This window comes from Balaenoptera musculus, chromosome 10 (genome assembly GCF_009873245.2).
Source record: "Balaenoptera musculus isolate JJ_BM4_2016_0621 chromosome 10, mBalMus1.pri.v3, whole genome shotgun sequence".
NCBI lineage: Eukaryota > Metazoa > Chordata > Mammalia > Artiodactyla > Balaenopteridae > Balaenoptera > Balaenoptera musculus.
In genome coordinates, this window is record NC_045794.1 from 17,188,892 (window position 1) to 17,214,464 (window position 25,573).

General features: G+C 36.0%; 1 protein-coding gene across 1 annotated transcript in view; it reads left to right on the forward strand.

Annotated features, from left to right (window-relative positions):
* Positions 1 to 25,573, forward strand: part of PDE3A (phosphodiesterase 3A) — a 306,358-nt gene that overhangs the window by 233,669 nt on the left and 47,116 nt on the right. Inside the window, exons 3-5 of the mRNA XM_036865657.1 lie at positions 11,728 to 11,985; positions 13,989 to 14,143; positions 19,576 to 19,700. Of these exons, the coding sequence (XP_036721552.1) occupies positions 11,728 to 11,985; positions 13,989 to 14,143; positions 19,576 to 19,700 (538 nt within the window). The remainder of the gene's footprint in view (positions 1 to 11,727; positions 11,986 to 13,988; positions 14,144 to 19,575; positions 19,701 to 25,573) is intronic.

Consider the following 25,573-nt stretch of genomic DNA (forward strand, 5'->3'; position numbering starts at 1 on the left):
AGTCTAGTGGTGACATCCATCACGATACGTAGTTAACAAATTTATTTTCCTGTGATGAAAACTTTTAAGATCTACTATCTTAGCAACTTTCAAATATACAATACAGTATTATTAACTATAGTCAGCATGCTGTTCACAGACAACATGCTTTTCAACCTGAAGCACTCTGACCTTCACTGAACTTTATCCCCAAAAGACCATTCTTTTTCTACCTCCAGTCCTTTTAAGATTTTTGTCTTTTCCAGAAAATATTAATCCATATACCTCAATCCTGTACTTACTCTTTTCATACATGTGGCAGATTATAGAAAAATGTAGAGTTGCTTTTTTTGATCAGTACTATTACTTCTCTTTGGCAGTTTCACTGTTTTCTGGATAGTAGTTATTCTAGAATCATTTGTTGAATAAAATTTTTATTCATGATTTCAGTATTACAGTCTAACAATTCTCGATATTTTATTTAACTTTAAGATTAGAACATGAAATTGTACTGGAAGGTTAAATGTTTTAGGATGGCTTCGAGAAAATTCAGTTATTTGTTTTAAGGAAATACCTCGGACAATATAATTTATTTGTCTCTATATTTCTTTAAGACATAGAACAGGAGAGAGGAAATTTACTTATCTTTAGAGGTTTAGAGAATGCTACTTACGACTTAACTCATTCCTGATGTCACTGAGTGCCTAAAAAGTACCAGATAGTAAGTGAGGCTCCGGGGTTAAACTGGTAAACAAAACTTAGCATTGCCTTTGTCCTCCTAAAACTTTCAGCCTAAAAGAGGAAGACCAATTTTCATCAAATGATCACATATCAAAAGTTGAATGGAAAACTGTCACAAATGCAGTGAGAGAGGTTCTCTGACTACATGTGAGAACTGCTCAGAGATGGAAGGTTTCTCAGAAGTTACAGCTCCCAGGGCTTTTCAGCTGTTTGTTTTTGGTTTTGGTGCTTCCAGTGGATGAAGTACAGGAGTGCCTCAGCAGGCATTCATATGGCAACCAGAGAGGACGCTAGTGCAAGAGTGCAGGGAAGATCTCCCAGTTCAACAGTAGTGGAAGCAAATCAGTAGCATTGAATAAGTGCCCATTGCACGCGAGGTGGCAAAGAATCTGGTGATAACACAGTGGGGATAAAGAAAATGCCAGTGAAGGCTCACAAAACCCTTGTGTTAAATGTGCATTTTGATGGTTTTGTTTTATGAATATTTTAATCACACTAGAGAATTACATGTGGAAAAATTTATATCAAATTGTGTATGAAAATGGGTCATGTTTACCTTGGGTAGCTTATAAAAATGGAGAAAGGTAACAGAGCCAAAATGTTTGTAACTGAGACAAAAATTAAGGATGTAGTTCCAGTTTCACTTTAACAATGATCCTGAGAGATATAACACAACTTAAGAGTTTTTATTACTTTCTACCAATAGTCTTATGTAAGGTTTTTGTGTTTTGTTTTGGTTTTAGTTTTTGTGTTTTCTTTTTTTCTATGAAAAAAGAAACTAAACTGTTAATGAGGAAGCAGCACTCATTCAAAAAGATGTTCAGACAACTGGAGTTCTTTTTTAAAGGCAGAATACTGCCATCTGTTGTTCACTGAAATTGTTTCTAGGCTAAGCAAACAGAAACCTCAAGTTCAAGTTTAACAGCAATTCTTAAAATTCAACAAACAAAAGACCATCAAAATTCATCACCTTTAGGAGTTCATACTTATTTCAGAGACTCTGATTTTTTTCTATAATATTTACAAGCTTGTGCTCAATCAGAGAATCCAGTTTCTTCCACTAACAGAAATAATCATGCTTTTTATTTACATAGCAACTTATACTTAACCAAGCCTTCCCAGTTCATTTGCGTGAGCAGTCCTGGGAACGGTCCATTACCTGAATTCCTCCTAGTTTTGCCAGCCACCTCATCTTTTTATAATTAGAAGAAACAGAACCAGCCTGGAAATCAAAGGCAGCTAGCTAAGGTTATCTTCTCAGAGATATGGGTGCTTACTCGTGTAAGCGATTTCATAAGTATGTTTTATTGCCTAAATAATAAAACAGTATTCTGTGATAGTTGTTATTTTTGAGGTTGTTGGGTGAATTTGCTAGTGTCTGGAAGATCTTAGAAAACATAAACAGAGGGACAATTTTAACACTTTGGGGCTTATTTGCAGACAGATCGTAAGGAAATATATAAGGACACAAGGCCATGTACTACATCCTATTTGGTGACATGGAATGTTCTCTGACCATCAAAAGAGAGGGAAGTTAAGAATTCTGGTAACTGCTGGAGTTTGCTGTGTCTCACATCTCAAATGGGCCCCGACCAACTGAGATGTTTTTAGAGAGCAGTTTGATGAAGGGCCCTGTATGTTTTCCTCCTACTGTACATACATATTATCTTAAGGAGAAAATCCAAAGGTCAACTCATATTCCCTGCCAGAAAATTAAAATAAGCAAACATCTGCTTCCTTAGGATGACATTTAGCCAAGGTTCAGCCTACAATGAGTTACTGCAAAATTTTCACATGATTTCATTTTTAAAAAATTTCCCAACCAACTTCAAGTCTAAAATTATAAATGGGTCCTATGAAAGTATAAACACATATGCAATTCTGCTGGCTCTGAGGTCAGAACCAGTAATGCACCAAAGATCATTTATTGAATCCAGCTCATCTTCTAAATGAATTTAGACTAAGAGACTGCTTCCTGGTATCAGAGAGAAAGATTTGGAGGGCAAGGGGTGGAAAACTGCTTTAGAGAAGTAGGATGAGACAGCTCCCCAAAGCCTATCAGGCATCTTTTCCCAGCATTAGGACCAAAGCTGGGTAAGAAAAGTCCCAGTGACTCCTTTTATGTGTCATCCCTTATACTGTTTATTCCTCCCTTATCCCAATTCCCTTTTCACCCTGAGAATGTTCTTCCCATGCCGTGTTTGCCTCCCAGGGTGTCTCCCAAGATGACTAAATAGAAAGAAAAAAAAAAATTCCAACAATGGAGCTAAGATGCCTACTTTTAGAATTCCTTTCACATAGTGTGTTATAAATCATACCAGTGCAGTCAACCATATTAACTGAAACCAGGACTAATGTACAATTACTTTCTAAGAGCCTAAAATTAATCTCAGAACTACTCTGAGTATATAGGAGTAGGGGATACAATCTTTATGAATATATTTACCTAGAATAAAAAGTGAAACTAAGTTTTTGCATTTGTTGTTTTGTTTCGTTTTGTCAGTAGCGAAATGATATCTCTATGCTGCCTTCATTTATAAAGAAACTACTGACCCAGTGTATGTAGTAGACAAACACACACATACATATGCATCCCTTTTTGCACATAATCTTTTTCAGTGCAATAATAATAATGATGGTGGTGCTATATAATATTTTTCAAACATGTACTGGAGGCCAAGCACTCTACTGAGGTCTTTATGTGCCTGATCTCTTTGAATCATCAATAATACTATACAGCAGGCATTATTATTGCCCTCTTTTTAGAGGTGAGAAAACAAGAGCTAAGGAGATAAGTGACTTTCCCCAGTTCTCACCAGATCTGAAATTTGAACACCGGCAGTCTGACTCTAGATCCTGTGTTCTTAAAGACCCCATGTACTACCTCATAAAATAAAAATTTGATATTGATGAATGAATAAAACTTCCTCTCTTATATCCCAATTTTTTATACCTTTGCTTCCAACTTCTCACATATACGACCTCCCAAATCACATACGTGATGAAAATATACACTTGTACCTTTTTGTGCATCACGTGTTAATTCATAAACCAAACTTCACTTTTTATCCCTTGTTCCAGGAGTGGTAGTGCATAGCTTTAATGTAGCTATTAAATTATGTCTCATTTCAAGTGAAAGAATGTGTTGGGTTTAAAGTAGTATGGAGCCCTCTTAATCAGTAGTTGATCTGTTAATTTTAAAAGTTTTAAAAGCAGAGAATCATAAAAATATAACATATTTTCCATATCTCTAGAAATATGTTGATATTTTAACTTGATACATATGAATATGTAGATTTCACACATTTGTGATGAAGAGACAAGAATGTTTCTCTTTGGGTATATTTTTACTGTATTGATTGGAGTTCCAAGTTATGTTACATGCAGCACACCCATACTTCATGATATATGACTACCATGTTCAGGGTTGTTTTTGTTTTGCTTTGTTTTTTGTTTTTTTTTTTTTTTACAGTAGAAATGACAGCCATTTGGAAGCATTCTGAGTTGAAAATCTTTCAGGCACATTATCATTTTCTTCTTGAATCTTTGCAGTTATATCACCCCTACTTAATTTAACAGAAATCATTGTCGGGGCCTCATCTTTATGAGTCTGTTCATGAAGTCTTTAAAATTATTCAACTTAGTTTTTAAAGAAACTATTCCATTGTTTACTCACATATCACTGGTTTATAGATATTTTATTGGCATATGTAAGTTACAGTGACAGTTGCCACTGGCCTAAACAGATTTAGGACCAAACAAAACTGACACTTGGTAAATGTGCAACTCAACTATTGGGAATGGAAGTTCTAGAAAATAGTCTATTCCCCATAAGTACTTGGTGTACGTTAGACATTTTACCATAGGAGGGAAACAGCCATCAGTGACTCAATAATAAGTTAGAAGGTGAAGCTTGAGTAAGATTAGCAATTGGTGGAACAAGGACTTTTTGAAGTCTATGTAATAATTTTAAAAGGTTTTTTATGTCTGTATAACACAGGGAACTGCATTCAATATCCTATTATAAACCATAATGGAAAAGAATATGAAAAAGAGTTTATTTATGTATATCTCTGAATCACTTTGCTGTACAGCAGAAATTAATGCAATATTATAAGTCAACTATACTTAAGTAAAATAAAATTTAAAAGTAAATCAAAATCTTTTTTTAAAAATTTAAAATTCTTGGGCTTCCCTGGTGGCGCAGTGGTTGAGAATCTGCCTGCCAATGCAGGGGACACGGGTTCGAGCCCTGGTCTGGGAAGATCCCACATGCCACGGAGCAACTAGGCCCGTGAGCCACAATTACTGAGCCTGCGCGTCTGGAGCCTGTGCTCCGCAACAAGAGAGGCCGCGACGGTGAGAGGCCCGCGCACCGCGATGAAGAGTGGTCCCCACTTGCTGCAACTAGAGAAAGCCCTCGCACAGAAACGAAGACTCAACACAGTCATAAATAAATAAATAAAAGAACGTGAATTTCTTTAAAAAAAAAAAAAATTTAAAATTCTTAATGAGCCAAGAAATAAGTTTTAAAATTATTTGATTCTTTCTTCTTTGATGTTTGTGTGTGTATGTATGTTATGTAAAGAAATGCTTTAGGCTTACAGAATTGGGAGGGATCTTAGAAAGATAAAGGCGAATTCTCTGATTTTGCAGGGGCAGAGCCCGAGGGCTCCAATGGATACAGTATCGCCTAGAGAAAAGCCATGGTTGATTTTGGAAACCATCATAAAACTTAAAATATTGAACCAAAAAAAAAGTGGCCTAATTTGAGGGATTAAGCATCTCAACTAGGTTATCGAGATAATTATCTCAGTTCTAGTGCTTTTGCGTTTATAACCTATCTTTGAGCTTCATGTAGAATTATGAAGAGAGGCTTTTGTGCTGCTTCCAATTCTTTTCCTCCAGTTAGAATAAATTAATGTCCAAAGCAAGTGACACATCAAATGATTCACTAAGTCGGAAGACTTGAGAATTATTACATCTTCTGCCTGTGGGCAGGGATGTATTTAACCTATTTCATTAAGTTATCAGTTTAATCTTTGCTTCAAAATGTATAGGGAGAAGAACTATAACGTGACTATACTGGTGCTGTCCCCCAAAAAAATTTGTCAAGAATTGGATGCCTTATCTTCACCCCACCCTCTATAGCAGATAATCTCCCTAATCATTTTGAATCAGTAATTACTGTTGACATCAACTTTCCCAAACCCTTTCTGATTTCCCGCTTGGGCACTTTCACTTTCTTGGAGTGAAATGATGTTTGTTTACTTCTTTTTTTTTGTTTACCTTGTTCCGGTAGTTATTTCATAAGACTTCTTAATGATATTTTTCTTTCAGAAATTCTCCATTTCTGAACAATATGTTGATAGAAACCCAAACACAGTGCCGCAGTAAATAATCTGTCATGTTCCTTAAAGATATATAATTTTGTTTTACATTCTGGTAGTCGTTTGACCACATAGATTTATTTGCTAAATTTTTCATAATTTGCAGCTTATGGTGGTTTAGAAATTTAGATGCCCTTTATAGAGTGCAAATTTTTTCTGACCCCTACACATTTTCAAAGCTTTCCCCTTTATCATACCAGAACTGTAATTTCAAAGTTTTACCACAGAAGTAGTGACAGTAAAAACAAAATTTCTATAATTGAATTGATTGATACATGCCTAGTCTAGGAGTTACATCTAATGTTATTTCTAAGTGTATTTGTTATTGTTTCCTTAACTTATCTCTGACTCCAGATTTTCTTGGCCCTTGGTTTATGTTGATTAAAGTAACTTGGAAGCAAGCTAGATTGTTACCATAGCAACCAGCATTGCATAGGACATCCTGGAGATGGTGAAGTAGACTGGAAGAAGATAAAGGGGGGAAGGAAGATGCTGAAAGAACGGGGTGCTTTGAAAAGTGGTGGATTTACCAAAAGAATCAGTTATTTTTGGTTTGATATATAAAACTGCACTTTACTCCACTGTTTATCAGACTTAAATTCCAGATTTTCTATTTAGAGGTGGCAATACAAATTTTGTTGTCATTTAAATAGTGCCCAGGGAATTATACTTGCATTTTCTTAAATGTTAAATATAAGTATTTCCATTATAAGGAGAGTCTGCAAAGTAAAATGTTTTTTATTGCTTGGTCACTCTTTTCAAGGAAAAGATTCGTTTGATCATATGCACCGTAAAAAGACTCAACTGTGGTTTTATGCTCAGTAGAGTTGGTTATTGCACTCAAAGATGATTTCAGGCTGTAAGCTTAAGACTTTCCTTTAAAGTAGCTTTAATATAAACTTAACCTTTAGTGTTTATTATCACTAGCTAAGATTTCACCAGTTAAATGAAATTTTTTCCGAGTGTTATTTGGTATACCTAGAAATCGAATTATATTATTTTGAAAGTTGAATAGGTGTGGAAATACCCTCTGTGTGAGTCACTCTGTGTTGTTTCATATTTTGGATCATATGATGAAAAAACACTACCAATCAGCCTAAGCCCCTCTCCCCTGAAATTCCTTTATAGTGACTCCCTGAACGTGCCTGGGTCTTTATAATTTGCCTGCTGTTTATTGAAACAGCAGCCCATCTATCTTTCAGCCTTTCATCATTTCGTGTGTGGTTAGCCTTGGCAAGTTTGTGGCAAACAAATCTGATTGTTGGTTTTAGATTTCATGCCTCATTGAAGCCTTTCATTATTTGAGCCAAAAACTGATGATAACTTCTTATGTGTGATACAACTTTGAATTGTTACACAATTTTAATTTTTAAATCATAAAACTAATAAAACAAAGACCTGACTTTATAACAGTAGGGAGACTTTTCCAGTAGTTGAAGTGTTTGGTTTCTTAGCCAATTCCAATATGGGTAATATGCTTTTTTTTTTTTTAATAGATCTTTAATTGGAGTGTAATTGCTTCACAATACGGTGTTAGTCTCTGTTGCACAACAAAGCAAATCAGCTTGGCCTGAGTATTGCTTTTGTTTTCACTTGAAGACCTTTGCTTTCACAAAAGCTACAGTATAAGTAACATTGAATTACATAATGTGCTTGTTTTCTAAGTTCTTATGTAACACTAACATTGGCTTACAAGGATGAGTTTTCAGTTCTGTTTCTATTTTAAAGTTAGTTTTAAATTTTTAGTTATTTGTTTTTTTCTGAGTATATAAGAAATACATCCATTACTTTAAAAAAAGACATAAAATTAGAGAATTATAAGATGCATTTGTTTTCTCACCAATAATTTATTTTAAAATGTAATTATGATTGTCAATAAGCACGTTCTAATTTTTCTTCAGATTTGTAAGTTTTATGTACTGAGACCATTTTGAGAAAATCTCTTTATTAACTATTAGAACATAAACTGTTAATTTTATTGTCAAAACATCTTAAAATTTTATGTCCTGGATACAAAGTTTGACTTAAAATTTAATTTTTTAGGGAAATAGTACAGTGATGTACTAGTTTAAGATTATTAGAACAACATGGGTAGGAATAAATAGTACTGTTTCATAAGATCACACTGGGTGAGTTTTTCAGAAGCATAATAATTAGAGATGCACTTGAAAATACGTTTCTACAAGGGAATGTTAACCTAATTGAGTGGCATTTCTCACAAACATTTTTTAAGTTAACAATGTAAATAAAAATGTGAAATACACATAATTATATATCCTAAAGCTATTAATATTACACTTAAATTTTCATGTTGGTTCATGGAAGATATTTAAACCTACAAAGAGAGAAAAACATGGCACAATGATTAAATAAAAGGTTAAATAATTACAGATATATTTAGTAACGTACAATGAAAACGTTCAGTATTTATTTCGGCCTGCTAGTTCAGCTCTTGAGCCGTGGAAATAGAGTATGTATTTGTGTTTGCAGCCTGACGTTTCCATGCTCTAGCTATCTGATTCTGAGTTATTTTTGACTCAGTTATTTGGCAAGTTATTTTTTTTAAATAGGTTTTTTTTTTTTTCAATTTATTTATTTTTTTTGGTTGCGTTAGGTCTTCGTTGCTGCACGCGGGCTTCCTCTAGTTGCGGCGAGCGGGGGCTGCTCTTCGTTGTGGTGCACAGGCTTCTCATTGTGGTGGCTTCTCTTGTTGCGGAGCACGGGCCCTAGGCACGTGGGCTTCAGTAGTTGTGGCTCGCGGGCTCAGTAGTTGTTGCTCGCGGGCTCTAGAGCACAGGCTCAGTAGTTGTGGCACACGGGCTTAGTTGCTAAGCGGCATGTGGGATCTTCCTGGACCAGGGCTCGAATCCGTGTCCCTTGCATTGGCAGGTGGATTCTTAACCACTGCGCCATCGGGAAGTCCTGACAAGTTTTTTTTTTTTTTTTTAAAGATTTATTTATTGATTGATTGATTGATTGCTATGTTGAGTCTTCGTTTCTGTGCTTGGGCTTTCTCTAGCTGCGGCAAGTGGGGGCCACTCTTCATCGCGGTGCGCGGGCCTCTCACTATCGCGGCCTCTCTTGTTGCGGAGCACAGGCTACAGACGCGCAGGCTCAGCAGTTGTGGTTCACGGGCCCAGTTGCTCCACAGCATGTGGGATCCTCCCAGACCAGGGCTCGAACCCGTATCCCCTGCATTAGCAGGCAGATTCTCAACCACTGCGCCACCAGGGAAGCCCCCTGGCAAGTTATTTTTGACTAATAAAAATGAATGTAATAAGAGTACCTACCTTGTAGACTGTGCTGAATAAATATCAGCTGTCACCATTATTATCCACCATTATTATTATTGCTACTCTTATTATTCTAGTACGAAAAGACATAATTTCTATGTGATAACTTTACAGAATAATTTATCCTTGCTTATAGTTATTATAAGACTAGATACCTTCACAGATGTTGCGTGTTTTCATAATTATCATATTTTTCTGATTGCAAAAAATATATGTTCACTTTTTCTGTGACATACTTTATAAAAATAAAACAATATTTTATGAATATTCTTCCAAATAAACATTTATAGACCTACCCAAATCTTTTAAATAAGTACATTATACTTTATAGTGTATTTGTAATATAACTTTTTAAAACAATTTCTCTGTTGATAATGCATTTATGGCCACATTCTTTGATTGTTATCAGAGCATTGCAGTATCCTTTGTGACCTTATCTTTATATTTTTGTACATATGTAGTTTTTTCTTTGGACTAGATGTCTACATTGTCTTGCTAGATATAGGATATATACATTTAAAACTATAAATGGATAGACTCAGCAAGAATTTCTTTGCAAAAATATTGGATTATTTTTTTACTCACTGCTCATTTCCCAAACCATTACTAATACTTGGTTGCTAGCAGTCTTTTTATTATTTTGCAATTTAATAAGTAAACATTGTTTTTATTACTTTAGTTTGTGTCTTAAATATTCGGGAGGGCAAGTAGCTTTTGTATATTTGATTATTAAATTTTGTTTGAATTGTATATTCATTTCCTTTTTCCAAGTTATCTTTTATTGATTTTTAAAAGACCCTTTTATTTGCCATATGTTTTATCTTCTCTGGGTGGCAGATATTTTCTCATGGACTATTTGTTTTTTACCTTTGCTTATGGCATATTTGCTTATGAGAAGTTTATGTCTTCATTTAGTCAGATCTGTTAGATATTTTCTTGACAGTTTATGCCATTTATATTATTTTTAATGGTCTTCCTAATCCCAAGATTATAAAATTTTTCATCTCTCTGGCGTTTATTTTTAAGTCTGTTGTGAAAGAATGATTAAACTTTTTTTTCTCCCAAATACATAGCCAAATGTCTAATAGCCTCTTATTGAAAAACTCCAGAATCATTATTACTATTATTTATATAATTATCATTATTGAACACTTATAATTGTTCGCTTACAGCACAACAGTAAGTGTTTTACCTATAATCTCCCTTTTACTTCTTATCATTACCTTCTGAGGTTGGTACTCTACTACAGCCATTTTACAGACAGAGAAGTCACAGCACCGAGAGCTTACTAACTTGCCAAATCATGCAGCTAGAAAGTGGTAGGGTCAGGAAGTCGTGATTGGGATGTAAGTAGCCAAGTTCCAGAACCTCACGCCAATCACTGTGTTATTCAGTTTACAGTTCCGTGGGTTCCTTGTGCCTCATACTGTGGTAGCATTCCAATATTAACAGTCATCTGCATGCCATCTTTAAGCTTCACCTACTTTCTTAACCTTGACCCTGCCCATGCTCTCCCTTATTCCCACATCTTCCTGCCTACGTTCCTGCCTGACCAGCAGGGTGAGGAACAGTCCTGTCCTTTGTTTCTAATGCTCTTCATTTCTTTAGCAAATATAGAGTAGTAGCTCTAAATCTGATAGGCAGTTTGGCAGACTAGGACAGATGTGCCACGGAATTCCAGAACTGAAATTTCTGTTCTTACCAACCACAAGAAGAGGGACAATTTGTGAATCTGAACAAGTTGAGTTGCTTTTTGTGCTTATCTCTAATATTAGTTGAATAATTATCACACACCCGGCTCAAATATCACACTAGAATATTACTAAAAGTAAAATTTTATACTATATTAGTGTTGCTTTTCAGAATGAAATTTCTTTTTTATGGCTGAGTAGTATTCCATTTTATATGTGTGTGTGTGTGTGTGTGTGTGTGTGTGTGTGTATAAAACATCTTTTTCCATTCATCTATCAATGGACACTTTCTAAATAATATACATTAAAATGTTGAGCTCTTCATAAGTAGTGATCAATATGAATTTTCTTTTTTGTTTCCTGAAACTTCCTATTTTTTAAAAACTGGTGTTTATCTTTGTATCTCTTCAAAGCACCTCCATAGGTTCTAACAGTAAAAATGTGCCCTGAACACAAAAATGGCAAAAGCCATGGCAAATTTTGGCAAAATTTGAAACAGAAATGTGATTTGAATGTTACTTTACTGCAACCCTAGTGTCACTTCAGTCTGCTTTTCAGAAAAAGCCCAGTTTCCCTCCCTGTGCCTCCAGCCTCAGGCCTTTCTCGCCTGACCTCCTGTGTTTGGTGTCTCAGTCTCCAGGAACCAGTATCACTGTGGACATTGCCGTGATGGGCGAGGCTCACGGCCTCATCACCGACCTCCTGGCAGACCCTTCTCTGCCCCCCAACGTGTGCACGTCCCTGAGGGCAGTGAGCAACCTTCTCAGCACGCAGCTCACCATCCAGGCCATTCACAAGCCCAGAGTGAACCCCATCGTTTCCTTCAGTGAAAACTATACCTGCTCTGATTCTGAGGAAAGCTCTGAAAAAGACAAGCTGGCTATTCCCAAGGTAGGTATTAATGACATGCTCCTGAAAGAGTGAAACCGTTTCTTTCCATTGTCTCCTGGGCCTCTTTCTTGTCACCCCAAACCCACATGGAGATTCATATCAGTGACTCCCCAAAGATGTGTCTGTCAGTCATGGTGACCAAAGTAATACTAATGTAAACATAAAGACTTCCATCCTTACACGTGATAGCTTTCTGTAATGAAAAAAATTTACCTTTTTGCATTACCTTTTTTTATTCAGACATTCAAGAAATTTTTTTCTTCTCTATACCAGGATTTGTTCTGTGGGATAAAGATATAGTGGTGATAAAAAATTAAAAAAAAAAAACAACAGGCAAAAATCCCTGCTCCCACTCTTGTGGATTCTGTTTAAAATTCATTGCCTTCTGAAACACAAGATTCCTTTGCTCTTTGATTTCTTAGTATGGTAACCTTCATAGTACCCTCATGTCTTTCCCAAACCCGACAAGTTTTGAACTTAGAAAAGTTCTAGTTGATTTTAGATTATTTAAAGCAAAAGACGGCCTTAGTGATTCATGTATTTTTCTTCTTTTTACATATAACATATAAGAGTTTTTATAAAAGTAAGCTCTGGGGAAATAGGGTTCTGCACCCAGTTTAGACCTCAGTACTAGTTAAAAACAAGTCATGCTAAGACTAAAAAAAGAATCAGAATTTCAGTGGTCTCAGGTACATCCAGCACACTTATTTATTGGTAAACAAGCAGCTGTCCTCTGGAGCTGGTGGTCAGTCAGTAACTCTGTGTTTCTTGCCATTGTGAGTCTCTTGATTTCAGGACAGTGTTCCTTCACACAACTTTGTCAGTTAAGTTGTTTAAGTTTCCTTTGAACATCTACTTCTCTGAGAAAGATACGGCTAAGCATGATAATATAACAATAAAGGAATGGGGAGAGAGTAACTGATTCCCTTGGGCCTCAAAATAGACATGAAGTCAGTGACAGATTTACAGACAATAATGCTGATATTTACAGTGCTTGACCTTTTCTCTTCCTATTGAATTACATTCTAAGATGCATATCAAGATCTTTAAGAGATTTTGGAAACTATTTAGTATCAGAGGTCTTCTTGAATCCCGAGGTGCCATATCCTCACTTCTCAGAGTTTTTACCATCTTCAGGAAGAGCAGTCTGAGTCTTTGTTAAACTCTGCCTACACAATTGTTCTCCTTGGAGTAACTGGCCACACATAAAAATGGATTGAGCTCCTACCTCTTATAACTATTGCTGTAGTTGTGTTAGATTACCTTCCCTTTCATTTTTAAGATTAAGACTCTCGTTAGAGGGCCCGTGCTCATGCTGGTGAGCTCAGAACCATGCCTGAGTGCTTGATGGTGCCACAGATCCCACTTAGGATATGGTAGGAAAAGAAATAACAAAGAGAGGGTCACAGGTCGACCAGCAGTCTTCTATTAAGAGGGGTTGGTCCTAATGACTTCACCCATTTGCCTGTCTTAAGTCATGTTAACCACAAGAGAGGTGGTACATCTTGTGAGTTATACTCTTACCCTTAGCTCCTGTCATTTGTGGATCAAGAAATTAAAAATAAATCAATAAACACTTCGATATAGCGCCTACCATTGTGCTAGATGATAAAAATTAATCCATGTCCCACACGAGTGTCTTTTGAGGAAAATCTACTGGTCATAATAACTAACTAACATGATGTGTGTATAAGTGTATAAGCCCTTTTGAACTAATATAACTATAAAATTATCACAAAGGTAATTGATTCTCATTTCCCATAATCCCATATTTGTGTGAACATTGAAATGAAGATCCCCAAAATGTTATTTTTATAATATTCATTGATTTGGGCCAGAGTTTCTTATTGAATTTCTGAGTGCCCAAATTTTAGATATAAATGATATTCAACCAATGTAGTTTAATAAATTCACTGCCAATTAAAAACCCATTTTGTTTCATTATGTAGAAGTTAGTGATAGAAAATATGCTTGGTAATAAAATCAACGCTCCTTCTTCCCAGCGCCTGAGGAGGAGTTTGCCCCCTGGTTTGCTGAGACGAGTTTCATCAACTTGGACAACCACCACATCAGCCACGGGTCTGCCCACTTTGGAGCCTGCCCCAGTACGGAGGGACCGTAGCGCCAGCATCAAACTGCATGAAGCACCTTCATCCAGGTTAGGCAGTGATCCTGATGGTTTCATATGTCTTGGAGAAGTCGTTTTTTTTTTTTTTTTTACCAAAAATGAATTATAAATTACAGTGGAAGGGAGGCCCAGCCAATTATAGTTGGCTGGAGGCCAGCTTTGAAAATGAAAAAGGTGGATGGTTTAAATCCAGAGCAGTATAGGGATTAACATCAGATAATTAGGCTTAAATTGTGATGTGTGGCCTTAAGTATAAATGGGGACGGTGACTTGAGGTGATGCCTGCCACTGTCACTTTGGGTGGAAAGGGTGAGCCCAGAATAAAGGTGGGCTATGTTTTACCTAGACTGTGATCTATATTGGATCTTTAAATCAAAGGTATCCAACCTGACATTTGCAAATGATGGTTAGATTTCCCCCAGCCCACCAGACCAGCTCTCCTAGCATTATTTCAAAGGCAGAAGATCAGATCAAAAAATAGATCATCATTCTAAGAGCACCTAAATATCTTCAAACAGCTGGTAATTTAAACTTTGTTTAGATAGTGAACAGATTGGTGGTTACCAGAGGTGGGGAGTCGGGGGTAGACAAAATGGGTCAAGGGGTTCAAAACGGTACAAACGCAATTATAAAATAAATGAGTCATGGGGATTTAATGTACAGCATGGTGACTGTGGTTAATGATATTGTATTGTATATTTGAAAGTTGCTAAGAGAGTAGAGCTTAAAAGTCCTCATCAGAAGAAAAGAAAATTTTGCAACTCTGCATGTCGTTGGATGTTCACTAGACTTACTGTGATGATCATTCACAGTATACATAAATATCAAACCATTATGTTATATACCTGAAGCAAATATAATGTTACATGTAAACTGTACCTCAATAAAAATAGAATAAACTTTATTTAGTATATTAGTGATAATTTTACAAAGTGACTGAAAAGTCAGAGTCACCAAAGCTAAAGGAAAGATAATACAAAGATCTAGAAAGAGTTTTGAAGAAAACATCATCATGAAAGAGGTGCTTTCAGAGGGAGCTACTGTGTTTGTCCTTTTCTATTTAGAAAAGAAATAGCATACCTTATGTGAATAATAGTTATGAGCACCTTTACCACATGATTTCAGGTTTGTGAAACATTTGCATCAATCTTATTAATGACCTAATGACTGAAAAATTACCACATCTTTGTTGAACGACATGATGGCAATATTAGAAGTGATTTTCTCTTGACCTTGGCTTTGAATATAAATAAAGCACCATTCTGAGATTGGCAAAGAGATGGAAACCTTTCAAATCTTAAGAATTTAATGACGGCTAACTTCTCTTGCTTTGTTGATTAAAACATAATTGGTTCTTCTTCCACATTAAACATATTATTGGTAGTCTAATAAACCTATAGAATCAGAAGCAATTTTGAATGATTCTTTCTTTCACATATCAGTATAATTCCACTTGTCTTATTACCCTGGACGTTTGTAAAACTTCTAAGCATCACCATAGGAGGATGTTACCCAATCTGTTTCATGAACATTTCCTGAAGTTTAAAATTACAAGTCATTGATGATATTTTCCTATGAAAATATCGACCACTGTCGACTTCTACTGCAGCAAATACTGATAAGTAGTAGGGAATTATAGTTAAATATTCATTGCTTAAGAAAATGAATTTGTGTTCTCAGTGTATATCTTTATTTTACCAACACACCTTGGCAAACATGCTCCTTTACTTAGTTTCCGTAGAATGACTCTACCAAAAATCCATTCAAGCATTCTTAAATGCCTCCTTTCTTTGTGTTATTGTTTGTTACTTCTCATCAAATTTCTTTTCTCCTACTTCTCTCTTCTTTTAGTTAAATGAGATTGGGGGCTAACATTGAAATCATCATGAGGAAGAAGCTTTCAAAAACTTCTATGAGCTTAACTGCTAAAGATTTTGTCATTCTGCTTTATGAAATAAATACTCATGCTCAAATATTTTCAAAATAGATAAGGAATAGCATACAATCCCATTCATTCTCTTTGTCCTAAAAATACTAATAGATGTCTTGCCTGGGTGTGCTTTTTTCCACTGTCTAACTTACTATTCCTTAATTTCACTATCCTATTAAAAGTCCTGATATAAAATCTGAGAATGATACAACTTTTTCACCATTATAAAGAAATAAAATTCATTCTGAAGAGAATTTGAGCCCTTTAAGGGAAAACCATGTGTAAGTAAGTAGCAATGGTACCACCATTAAATACAGCTAGTTTTGGTCAACTCATCCTTTGTCGTGCGTGAAAATAGTGAAAAGATAGCCTCAGATCATCTCCAGCCCTGATGATACACCAAATTTAAAACCTCTTCACTTAGGAGACCTATTCCTAAACCTGCTGACTCATTTCAAAACTGATTTGAGTTTTAGCCTTTGAAGTTTCTTCCCTGTCAACCCTTTTATTTCTTCCTTTCCATGTCTGTCTTTTTATTGAGGCTCCCTGAGGACTGCAGTGAGCAAAAGAAGAACAAGAGTGGGAAGTGAAAAGTAGAAACAGTCCTCAGCTTATATTCCTTTAGGTACAGAGCTGGATGATTTACTCCTGGGTAGTTTTAAATCCAGCTGAGTGAAAAGACACTGGATTGAGAAGCAGAATCTTGGCCCTGTCCCTCAGAGATGTGTATCCAGAGCCTTGGTACTCACCAGAAGGAATTCTTAGGAAGAAAGGGAACAGTGGTACAACTGGAGTAAAATTAGGTGGAAGAATGCCAGTAGGTGCGTTAAAAAAAATAGGCTTGAGAGAAATAAAAAAGTCTGAAATAAATCATACTCTAATCATTTCATGTTGGCCTTGGAACTGACTGACCCCTGCGCCCCTGTATATTAGGCAGAAAGAATGCTGTAAACTCAGTAAAAGAAACTGTTAGGACCTGGTAAGACTTTTAGGACCTAGGATGAAGTTTTTATAGATAGAACTAAGGTTATAAAATCCACTTTTGTGGAGGAGGGTTGAGATCTTCTACAACAGATGCACAGATAGTTTTCCCCTGCTGTGTTAGTGTGGGAAGACCAAGTAAAGGTTTCCCCAAGCTATTTTCCTCTCTGGAATTCAAATCATTCCATATTCATGAGATTTAAACAGGAATCAAGACAGTGAAGTTCAATAGGCAGCTGAAAACTATTGCAAGGATCACACAAAGCAATGCATTTGAAAGTGCCTGTAAATTACAGAGTGTGTATGCATGTGTGTGTGTGTGTATATACACACACACATATACACACACACCTATACATATATTGATTTGTTATTTTATTAGTAATATCTGTTTAATAAATTAATATTTATTATATTAAGAAAGGATATATAGGTGGAATTTTATTTATCTTGAAGTTCATTAACTTCCCATACATTAAAGATGCTCCATTATTGCACTTTATGAAACTTCTCAAAATGAGCATATTTTAAATGTTTTTATTAAAGAAATATAAAACAGTAGTAGGCAATTTTTGAGTTAGCTTTCATAATATAACTTTTTTAAGATATTAAAAAATAAATTCAGCTAATGTTAAGGTCTTTTAAAAGTCTACATAGAAAAGTCACAACCCATTTACTGTACAATGTGCTAAGAAAACATCTAGGCCACATATACATTACATAAAATTTCTTCACAGTCAGTCTTTTTCTTTTTTTTTAAGTCTTATAAGTCAATCAATCCAGCAAAAGGAGTTGAAAGAATAGTGGTAGAAGGAAATAATTGGTGTACTTATCTATCTCAGATTCAAAGTTTTCTTTGATTTTACTGTTTCAAAATTCCAGGCATTTGTGAAGCGCCTAGGATGAGATTTCTAAGAAGGATATGAAACAAATATTATTTTGTAGGCTTTCCTTAATTGTATTTGATAATTGCTGGAGTTCATTCCACATTTCAAATGCTATTTAAAATAAGGAGAAAAGATTAAGTTTTAAAATACCTGGGTCTACAGTTGAAGAAAAATCTCTCTGAAAAAAGAAAAAGAAAGAGAAGAAATGAGGTAACAAGTGGCAGAATGTCAAATCAGACTCAACACAAATTACAGATCTCTCCCATTGCTAAACTTACTAATAATAAAGGGATAGAGGAAATAGCCAACCAATGCTCAACATCCTTCCCTTTGAGAGGTCTCAAACTGGTAGTACAACAGCCTAAAAGTCCTTTTACTCCACGTTAGCATGTGTTCTGGTTTGGACTTAATATGCACGATTGTAAGCAATGCACACGTAATGATGCTTGCACAGAGGATGCCATTTTGGTTATAGAACACCTCCAAATTATACCTCATTAATTATACAGCTTACGTGACAATCTCCACCCATTCATGACCCTTTAATTCCATCCATTTCAGGTTTATTTACAAGTCACCCAGAGAGACCAGGTACATCCGCTTATAGTGCCAATCTAAGATTGGCCGAAGGTCAAATGGTCCAATTATCCTCATGCAAATGATGGATTTTACCCAGTACCAAATTTACTAATGCTTGAAAGCACACAGGTGTCAGCCAAACAAAAACCAAACACTTTTCCTTTGCAGCGGTCCAAGATTGCCCACCTGACTTCCCAAATTCTTTTGTCTCTCAAATTACAATGGATTCTGTTTCAGATTCAGCATGTAAGGTTTGGAGCAATGCCTGCAGATAAGTTTTGGTTTGGAACAGCTCCAAAATGTATATCCCATTAATTACATGGTGTTTTGTAATGTTCTCTATCCCAACCTTCCAGAGATTTATTGATTCCAGATTTATTTACAATAATAACCTAGACAGACCAAGGATATCCGGCTAAGAGCATTCCCTAGGTGAAGACTCACTGTCATTACCTTTCTCCTAGTAAATAGCATCAGTATGTTTAGTAGCAGGTCTGCCATTAGTGTCTACTAAGGGATTTGGCTCATCATCCCTTTCTTTCCAGGGTATCATCAGTAAAAGAAATGGTAGGTTAAAAGACCTCTTACTAACCTTTTCCTTCACGACACTGCAAAGAGTATTATCTTTGAATTATTTTATAATCACTTGATTTTTTAATTTAGTTACACCAAGAATAATAAATTAAAAAGGGTATAGAAGGAAGCATCATGCCATTCATATTTAATGTAAGTTCACCTGCATCTTAACTAGTTGACTTGCTGTGTTTTTAGAAAATCTGTGAGGAACATGATTGTAGAAGTAGAAAGAGAAGGTGATTGATACCTAGTAATTGGATAAACAGTAAAGCTATCTTTTGTCTTTTGTTAACCCAGAATCCTTAAAGAGTGTGTACTGTATTCCTGCAGCAGAGGTTGAACTTAGATAACCTTGTTTGTCATTTGGAAGTAAAGTGGTTCTGTCACTGAACCTGGACCACGACTCAGATTGGAAAGTCTACTGTGGAAATGATGGTTGGTTCTGGTAAGGTCCGCCCCAATAATTGATGAATAATTTCTTCATTTTTCTTTATACCCTGTCTTTATAGTGCTATTAATCCAGATTCTTGGAAAAACTCAGTGATGATGACTCTCACCAAAAGCAGATCCTTCACTTCATCCTACGCTGTTGCTGCCTCTAACCACGTAAAGGCTAAAAAGCAAAATCGACCAGGTAAGTAACTTATTGGAGAAAGAGCTCATACTCACTGAGTGTGCAGTCGTGGAATGAACGAAGCTTCAAGTGTTGAAACACTCAGGTGTGCTTGGTTTGACTCTTCTAAAAAGCAAAAGCCTCAATAACCAACTATAGTTACTTAAATTTCCACTTTATATGATGATACAGATTCTTTTAAGGTAGCTGTACCAAATATCCTATCTTGAACTTATTGAATGAGTAGGAAATCAGTGTCACTGTTGAGGATAATCTCTGGAAGCATCATCTTATAATATAAAAACTAATGAAGTACTTATCAAATTTCAATTTTATTTTTAGTGTCTGTTAAAAAAGAAAATTATTTTCCAGAAGTATGGTATGTATAAGTTCTAGGAAAGGCTTCATTTACTATACGTATTATAATTTTTCAAAGAAATTCTTACTCTGTGTCACTCACCTCCCCACCAAACATAGAAATACAGAAAAGGAGAGGTATTTAAATTTGGAGAAAATACAATTCAGGACCTTTGTGAGCCCTTTGAAAAAGCTCACACGTCAGCAACCAAAAGACCCAAGAGTACCGTGGGTAGGAGGTTTTCCTTCTCTTTCAAACAGGTACAGAACGAAATTTGATGTGATCTCTCCCATCTAGGATCTGCATGGGGTTTTCCACGATGGTGTCAGTGCACGCTTTGTGCTTCTAACCGTTAGTGTCTCCCTTCCCTCAAGCATCGCTTAATAAGTACGTGTGGAGTGTTCACTATCTCCGACACTGAACTAATTTGAGGAAAGTGGCAGTAACTAAACCAGACCCTGTTCCTCCTCTCACAGAATTCTCACTTACATTCTAGTGGAGACTATAAACAGCTGGGCAGCTATTACTATACACATAGTGTGTTAAAGGCTATGATAAGGAAGTGAGGGAAAACTTTCAAGTAACAAAAGAGATATAAAGACCCAACTTGGTGAGGGAAAGCCTCAGCAACTTAAGATTCTAAATGGCTGGCAAAGCTAACAAGAAGAAAGGGAGAGCCCTGAATGCAGAATGGGAGATGAAAGCAGATCTGTGGACAGAGGCCATACGGGACCCAGGAGCTGTGGTAAGGAGTTTAGGTATCAGTGAAGTTTCAGGTAGGAAAGTAAAATGATTTGGAGGGAAGATTACCTCATTTAATCAGAATCTCTGCTGACTCAAAACTGAAATACTGTTTTTGTCAGATTCCATCTCCAAATTGGCCCCCTCCTTGAATCCCAGTTGAGAGTCTGGGGTATCTACTCTGACCTCTCCTTCTTGGAATGTTCTAAGTCCAAGTTTTCACCTCTCGGTGTTGCAGAAAACTCGACTGAGATTTTCAGTAGCTCCCTGCTTAGCTTCTTAATCTTCAAGCAGCTCAAGAATTCACCAAATGGCTCAAGGGGGAAGCTGCCCTCTTCCCACTGGGCTGTTAGACATTCAAATTCTGGCTGCCATGGCAGCCCCAAACTCCAGTGTTTGTGTCATCAGCCTCATGACGTTAATAAAAGCTCTGTTGGCTTGCCTTCCTAACAACTGCATCCCTCTGCCTGGATTCTTAACCTTTTATTCCATGCCAATGGTCAGTAGATAACGCTCTGAATGGAAGAACAGTTTGCAGCGTTTTGGCTCACCCTTCTGAGGGTCTCTTCTATTTGGAAACCTAGTCTCTCAGAATTGGTTTGCCTTTCCTTGATCGCTTTTTAAATTTTTCACTCAACTTTTCTATTTGTTCTCAAAGAAACATGGATTTACTACAAACTACTGCATCATAGCCAGAAGCAGAAGTCCTGAAATGGCAGTGTTTCTGTGAGGGTTAGAGAACCAGTACTCACATTTCACTAATATGTCAAGAGACCACCTTGAAATATAAACTTAATTTTAAAAGGAAGGACTAACTTAAGGAAGGACTTCTGTTGTTGTTTCATACGTCTAGAAAAGAAAATTTAGTACTTTCTTTCCCCTTTGATCACCCACTTTATACTGGTAACTATTCCTTGAAACCATTTAAGCACTGACTTGTCTTAAATCTCTACTGTTGAGTGGAGGAAGACACTTCTTCCTCCACAAAGTACCATTTTATTGGCATTGCATTACTGAAAGAAACCAGGAAAGGTAATCTGATTTTCCAAAAATTAATCTGGTCCTCTCTGCTCTTTAGAAATGTTCATTACTTTTTTGGTAACTTACAAGTCATTCATGACCTGAGAATTAGAATTGAGCTTTCACTAGGGTCAGGAACAGGACAATGTGGGCAAATAGTTAAACTGGGATTGCACTGAGGGCAAATGCAGATGAGCTCAGGAATGCAGAAACTCATTTGGGACCCCAGCAAGGTGGAGGAACTGAATTTGAGCATTCCACATTAAACCTGAGACTTTTAAAGGGGCACTAAAGTGGTTCTAGTTCAGAAGAACCCCTTGGCTCCCTATAAAAATATGTACAGATAATTTTTGGAGGAAAACATCACCAGTTAAGGGCCATGCAACCCCAATGTATCAAGTTCAAACAAATTGGAGCTTACAACCAACATCACTGTAAACATGCAAGAAAGCACCACGAGTCAGAGAAAACAGAAAAAAAAAAAAAAAACCTGTACAGATCTCTAAAAGGGTTGAGATATTTAAGTGCTACAAAAATACTCAAATGTTTAAAGAAAAACATGAGGTCATAAAAAATAGCAATGAGAGAAGACATAATTGTAGGGCAGCTAAATGTCTTTCAGAAATGTAATCAGGGAAATATGATAGGTTAAATGACATAAAAGACTACTGAAGGGAGAATTAGTAAACTGGAAGGCAGAAAATGTGAAGAAATTCCATGGAATGAAACATAGATGAGAAACTGGAAAATGTAAAAGACTTTAAGAGATATAGGAGAAGGAATTAGAAAGTGTAAGATACATGATCATAGTTTTAGTAGAGGATAGGGAACATAAACTATTTGAGCAGAGGGAGAGGAAAGAGTAAAAAAAATTCACACATAGACACAAAACAGTGAAACTACAGAACACCAAAGATGAAAAAAAATCTTAAAGTTAGCCAGAGAAAAGATACATTACCTTTTAGTTAGTCTGAGAGCTGAACTGTCACAAATAAAGGGTATCAGAACACAGGAAGATATTTTCTTCAAAGTTCTGAGAGAATATAATAGTCAACCTAAAATTGTGTGTGGGAAAAATCTATCTCAGAAGACTAAGAATGAGTTAAAGATACCTTCAGGTAAGTCAAAACCTTACCACCTACCAGATCTTAACTAAAGGGATGTATGATGGATGTATTCTAGAAAAAAAAGTAATTGCCGAGAAAAAGTCTGAGATCTAATAAAAATGGTGAACACATAAATTTGAAAACCATGATTCCATCCAGACAAACATTATATGTGTAAATAATAGTATTTCCAGATCCGTGGGTATTTTTAAAAGATTCTTAATGGAAAGAATTAAAATATTAGACAATAATAATATGTAACCCGAGAGATGAAGTATGAATTTGTGTTCTACATTCTTGTATAGCTCAGAAGACAGGCTCAGATAAGGAAACTGAGGCACAGAAATATTGAGTAACTTGCCCAAGGCCACACAATTAGTCCAGGATTCTTTCTTTTGTCCTAAAGACTTACTAGAAAAAAAAATTGAGGATGACAAATTAAGATAATTTAAAATTAGGATTTTTTGGTCTTTTCCTTGTCTGAGGACAAGATAATGAAAGGATTTGGTTTTCTGTCTCTTAGTTTCTTCATGTAGGTAATAAAATTAAAATTCTTAAAATAACCAACATGGTAAAGTCAAGAAGATAGAAATTTATGGTTAGCATAGTCACTGGAAATAACAGAGAAAATGATGGGACAGATGTGAGGAACAGCTTCATATTCTGTGTCCTGCCCCCGACTTCATATGCCTGCACTCAAGAAGGGCAAAGTGTGAAAGGAAAAGAATGTCCACGGAAGATACCACCAAGGCAGATGGTAGAGATGAGAGCCTCGGGAATGGCAAGAGCCTTAAAGTACATAAAAAAATCTCCATCATTGATTACCTTGGAAGGGATTTTGCGTTGTGCCATCTTTAGACTGCTGTCACGGCAGAGCTAAATGTTTATAAAATAACCTATATCCTATGCGTGCTGAATTCAACTCAACAAAGCCCTGAAAGCCTGCCAAAAGGGAGAAAAATATCCAGCAAGAATCAGAGAGCTGAAATTCAATCATACTTCTCCCTGATCAGATGGGCCTTTCTGTTTGGAAACTCATTTCCCTGCATAGATGGCAAGTTGGGGTTGATTCCCTAAGTAGGTGTGATGTAAGTGACAGTGGTTCCCACCCAGTTTTCAAGAAAACTGTGGGAAGGGGCTGAGAAAAGCCCCTTTATGTGGCAGAATCTAATGAAATGGAATTAAATAAAGTGTGCAGAGAATCTAAGGAGGAAAATAAGAAGCAGGAGGCAAAAGAGGTAGGGGGATGCAAGCATAAACTGAAAGAACAGAACCACTGGAAGATAAATGAACTGTTTCCAGACGGGACTAATGAAATCTGTTCTTTGCGCAAATCAAGTAAACAGTGTGTCCTCTGGCTCCATCAGTCAGCATTCATTTAAACAGTTGAAACGCAACCAATTATTATGCAGTTACTAATATAAAATAAATGGATGAAATCACATAGGAGTCCTTTGATTAAAGCCTAAAAATGGGAGATTTAAATATAATTTGCATTTTCAATCTTGCTTTTCTATTATGAGTCACTGAATATGTCGAGATGCCTTTCTGTCATTCTGCTTTTATAATCTCCCTAATTTCATGCTTATCACATCTGCAGCGAGTAGTCCCTTTCCAGATTCCTATAATTTTTATGATTCTTATCATCCTATTACAACTATTTACAGATATCTCTACACCTACAAGTTAGACTGAGTTTTGGCTATGGAAAATTTGAAGTGAGAGAGAACTTTAATTATGGCATTGTGATTTTTTTTTTTTTTGAATCTCTATACTTTAGATACTTTTTTGTTTTGGAAAAATATTAGGGCTGTCTATTTTCCTGTGGGCGTGGAAAAGAGGCATGTATTTATCAGACATACTAGTCCCTTTTTCGTTCAACTAAAACTGAGTTTTACAACACAGACAGATGGATTCACTTAAATCATTTCCCTCCAGTATTATTTATCATCTCCTTTTGATTGCCCAACGTTCCTTGTGTCTTGATACACATTTTCTCCTGTTCTCAGGAGCAAGGAATTAAAGACGCAATTACTCAAAGGAGTTGGTACTTTAGAACTTTTTAAAGTCATATTTTTAATTTTTAAATGTTTTAATTTTAAGTATTTCACATTAGGGTGGTCTGAACCATCCAAAAGTTTGTATTTCATGTGCTGTGTCTTTTTCCTGGAGTCTCTTAAAATTATTCAAATAGAAAATGAAGATAAATATGTTTGAGAGCATGAGTATTCATCAGAGGTCCTTCACGTGTGTGTGTGTGTGTGTGTGTGTGTGTGTGTGTGTGTATGAATGTATAGATGTGTGTGTGTAACAGAAGGTTGGGTGAAACTTCAAAGGTCATAAACTTCATCTCTCTAACTTTAGACATGATTACACTTTAAAAAATCTTAGAGAATAATTGTTTTTGAAGACTTACAAGAATATGCTGTTCCTGTGAAATAATTTTATTTGCAGTCTCTCCTTTCTAGAAAGAGTATTTGGTTATTATCTGCACTTACACCTCTCCATCTATTTGAAGACTAATATATGTAAATATATGGCCATTTCCTACGGCATTCCTAACCCTTTCTGTTTTTTAAAACTTTAAGTAAACCATGATAAGGCACACTGTGAGAAATAGTTTGGCTTGAGAAAAAAGAAATTTATATGTTTATACCTTTATCTTCTCA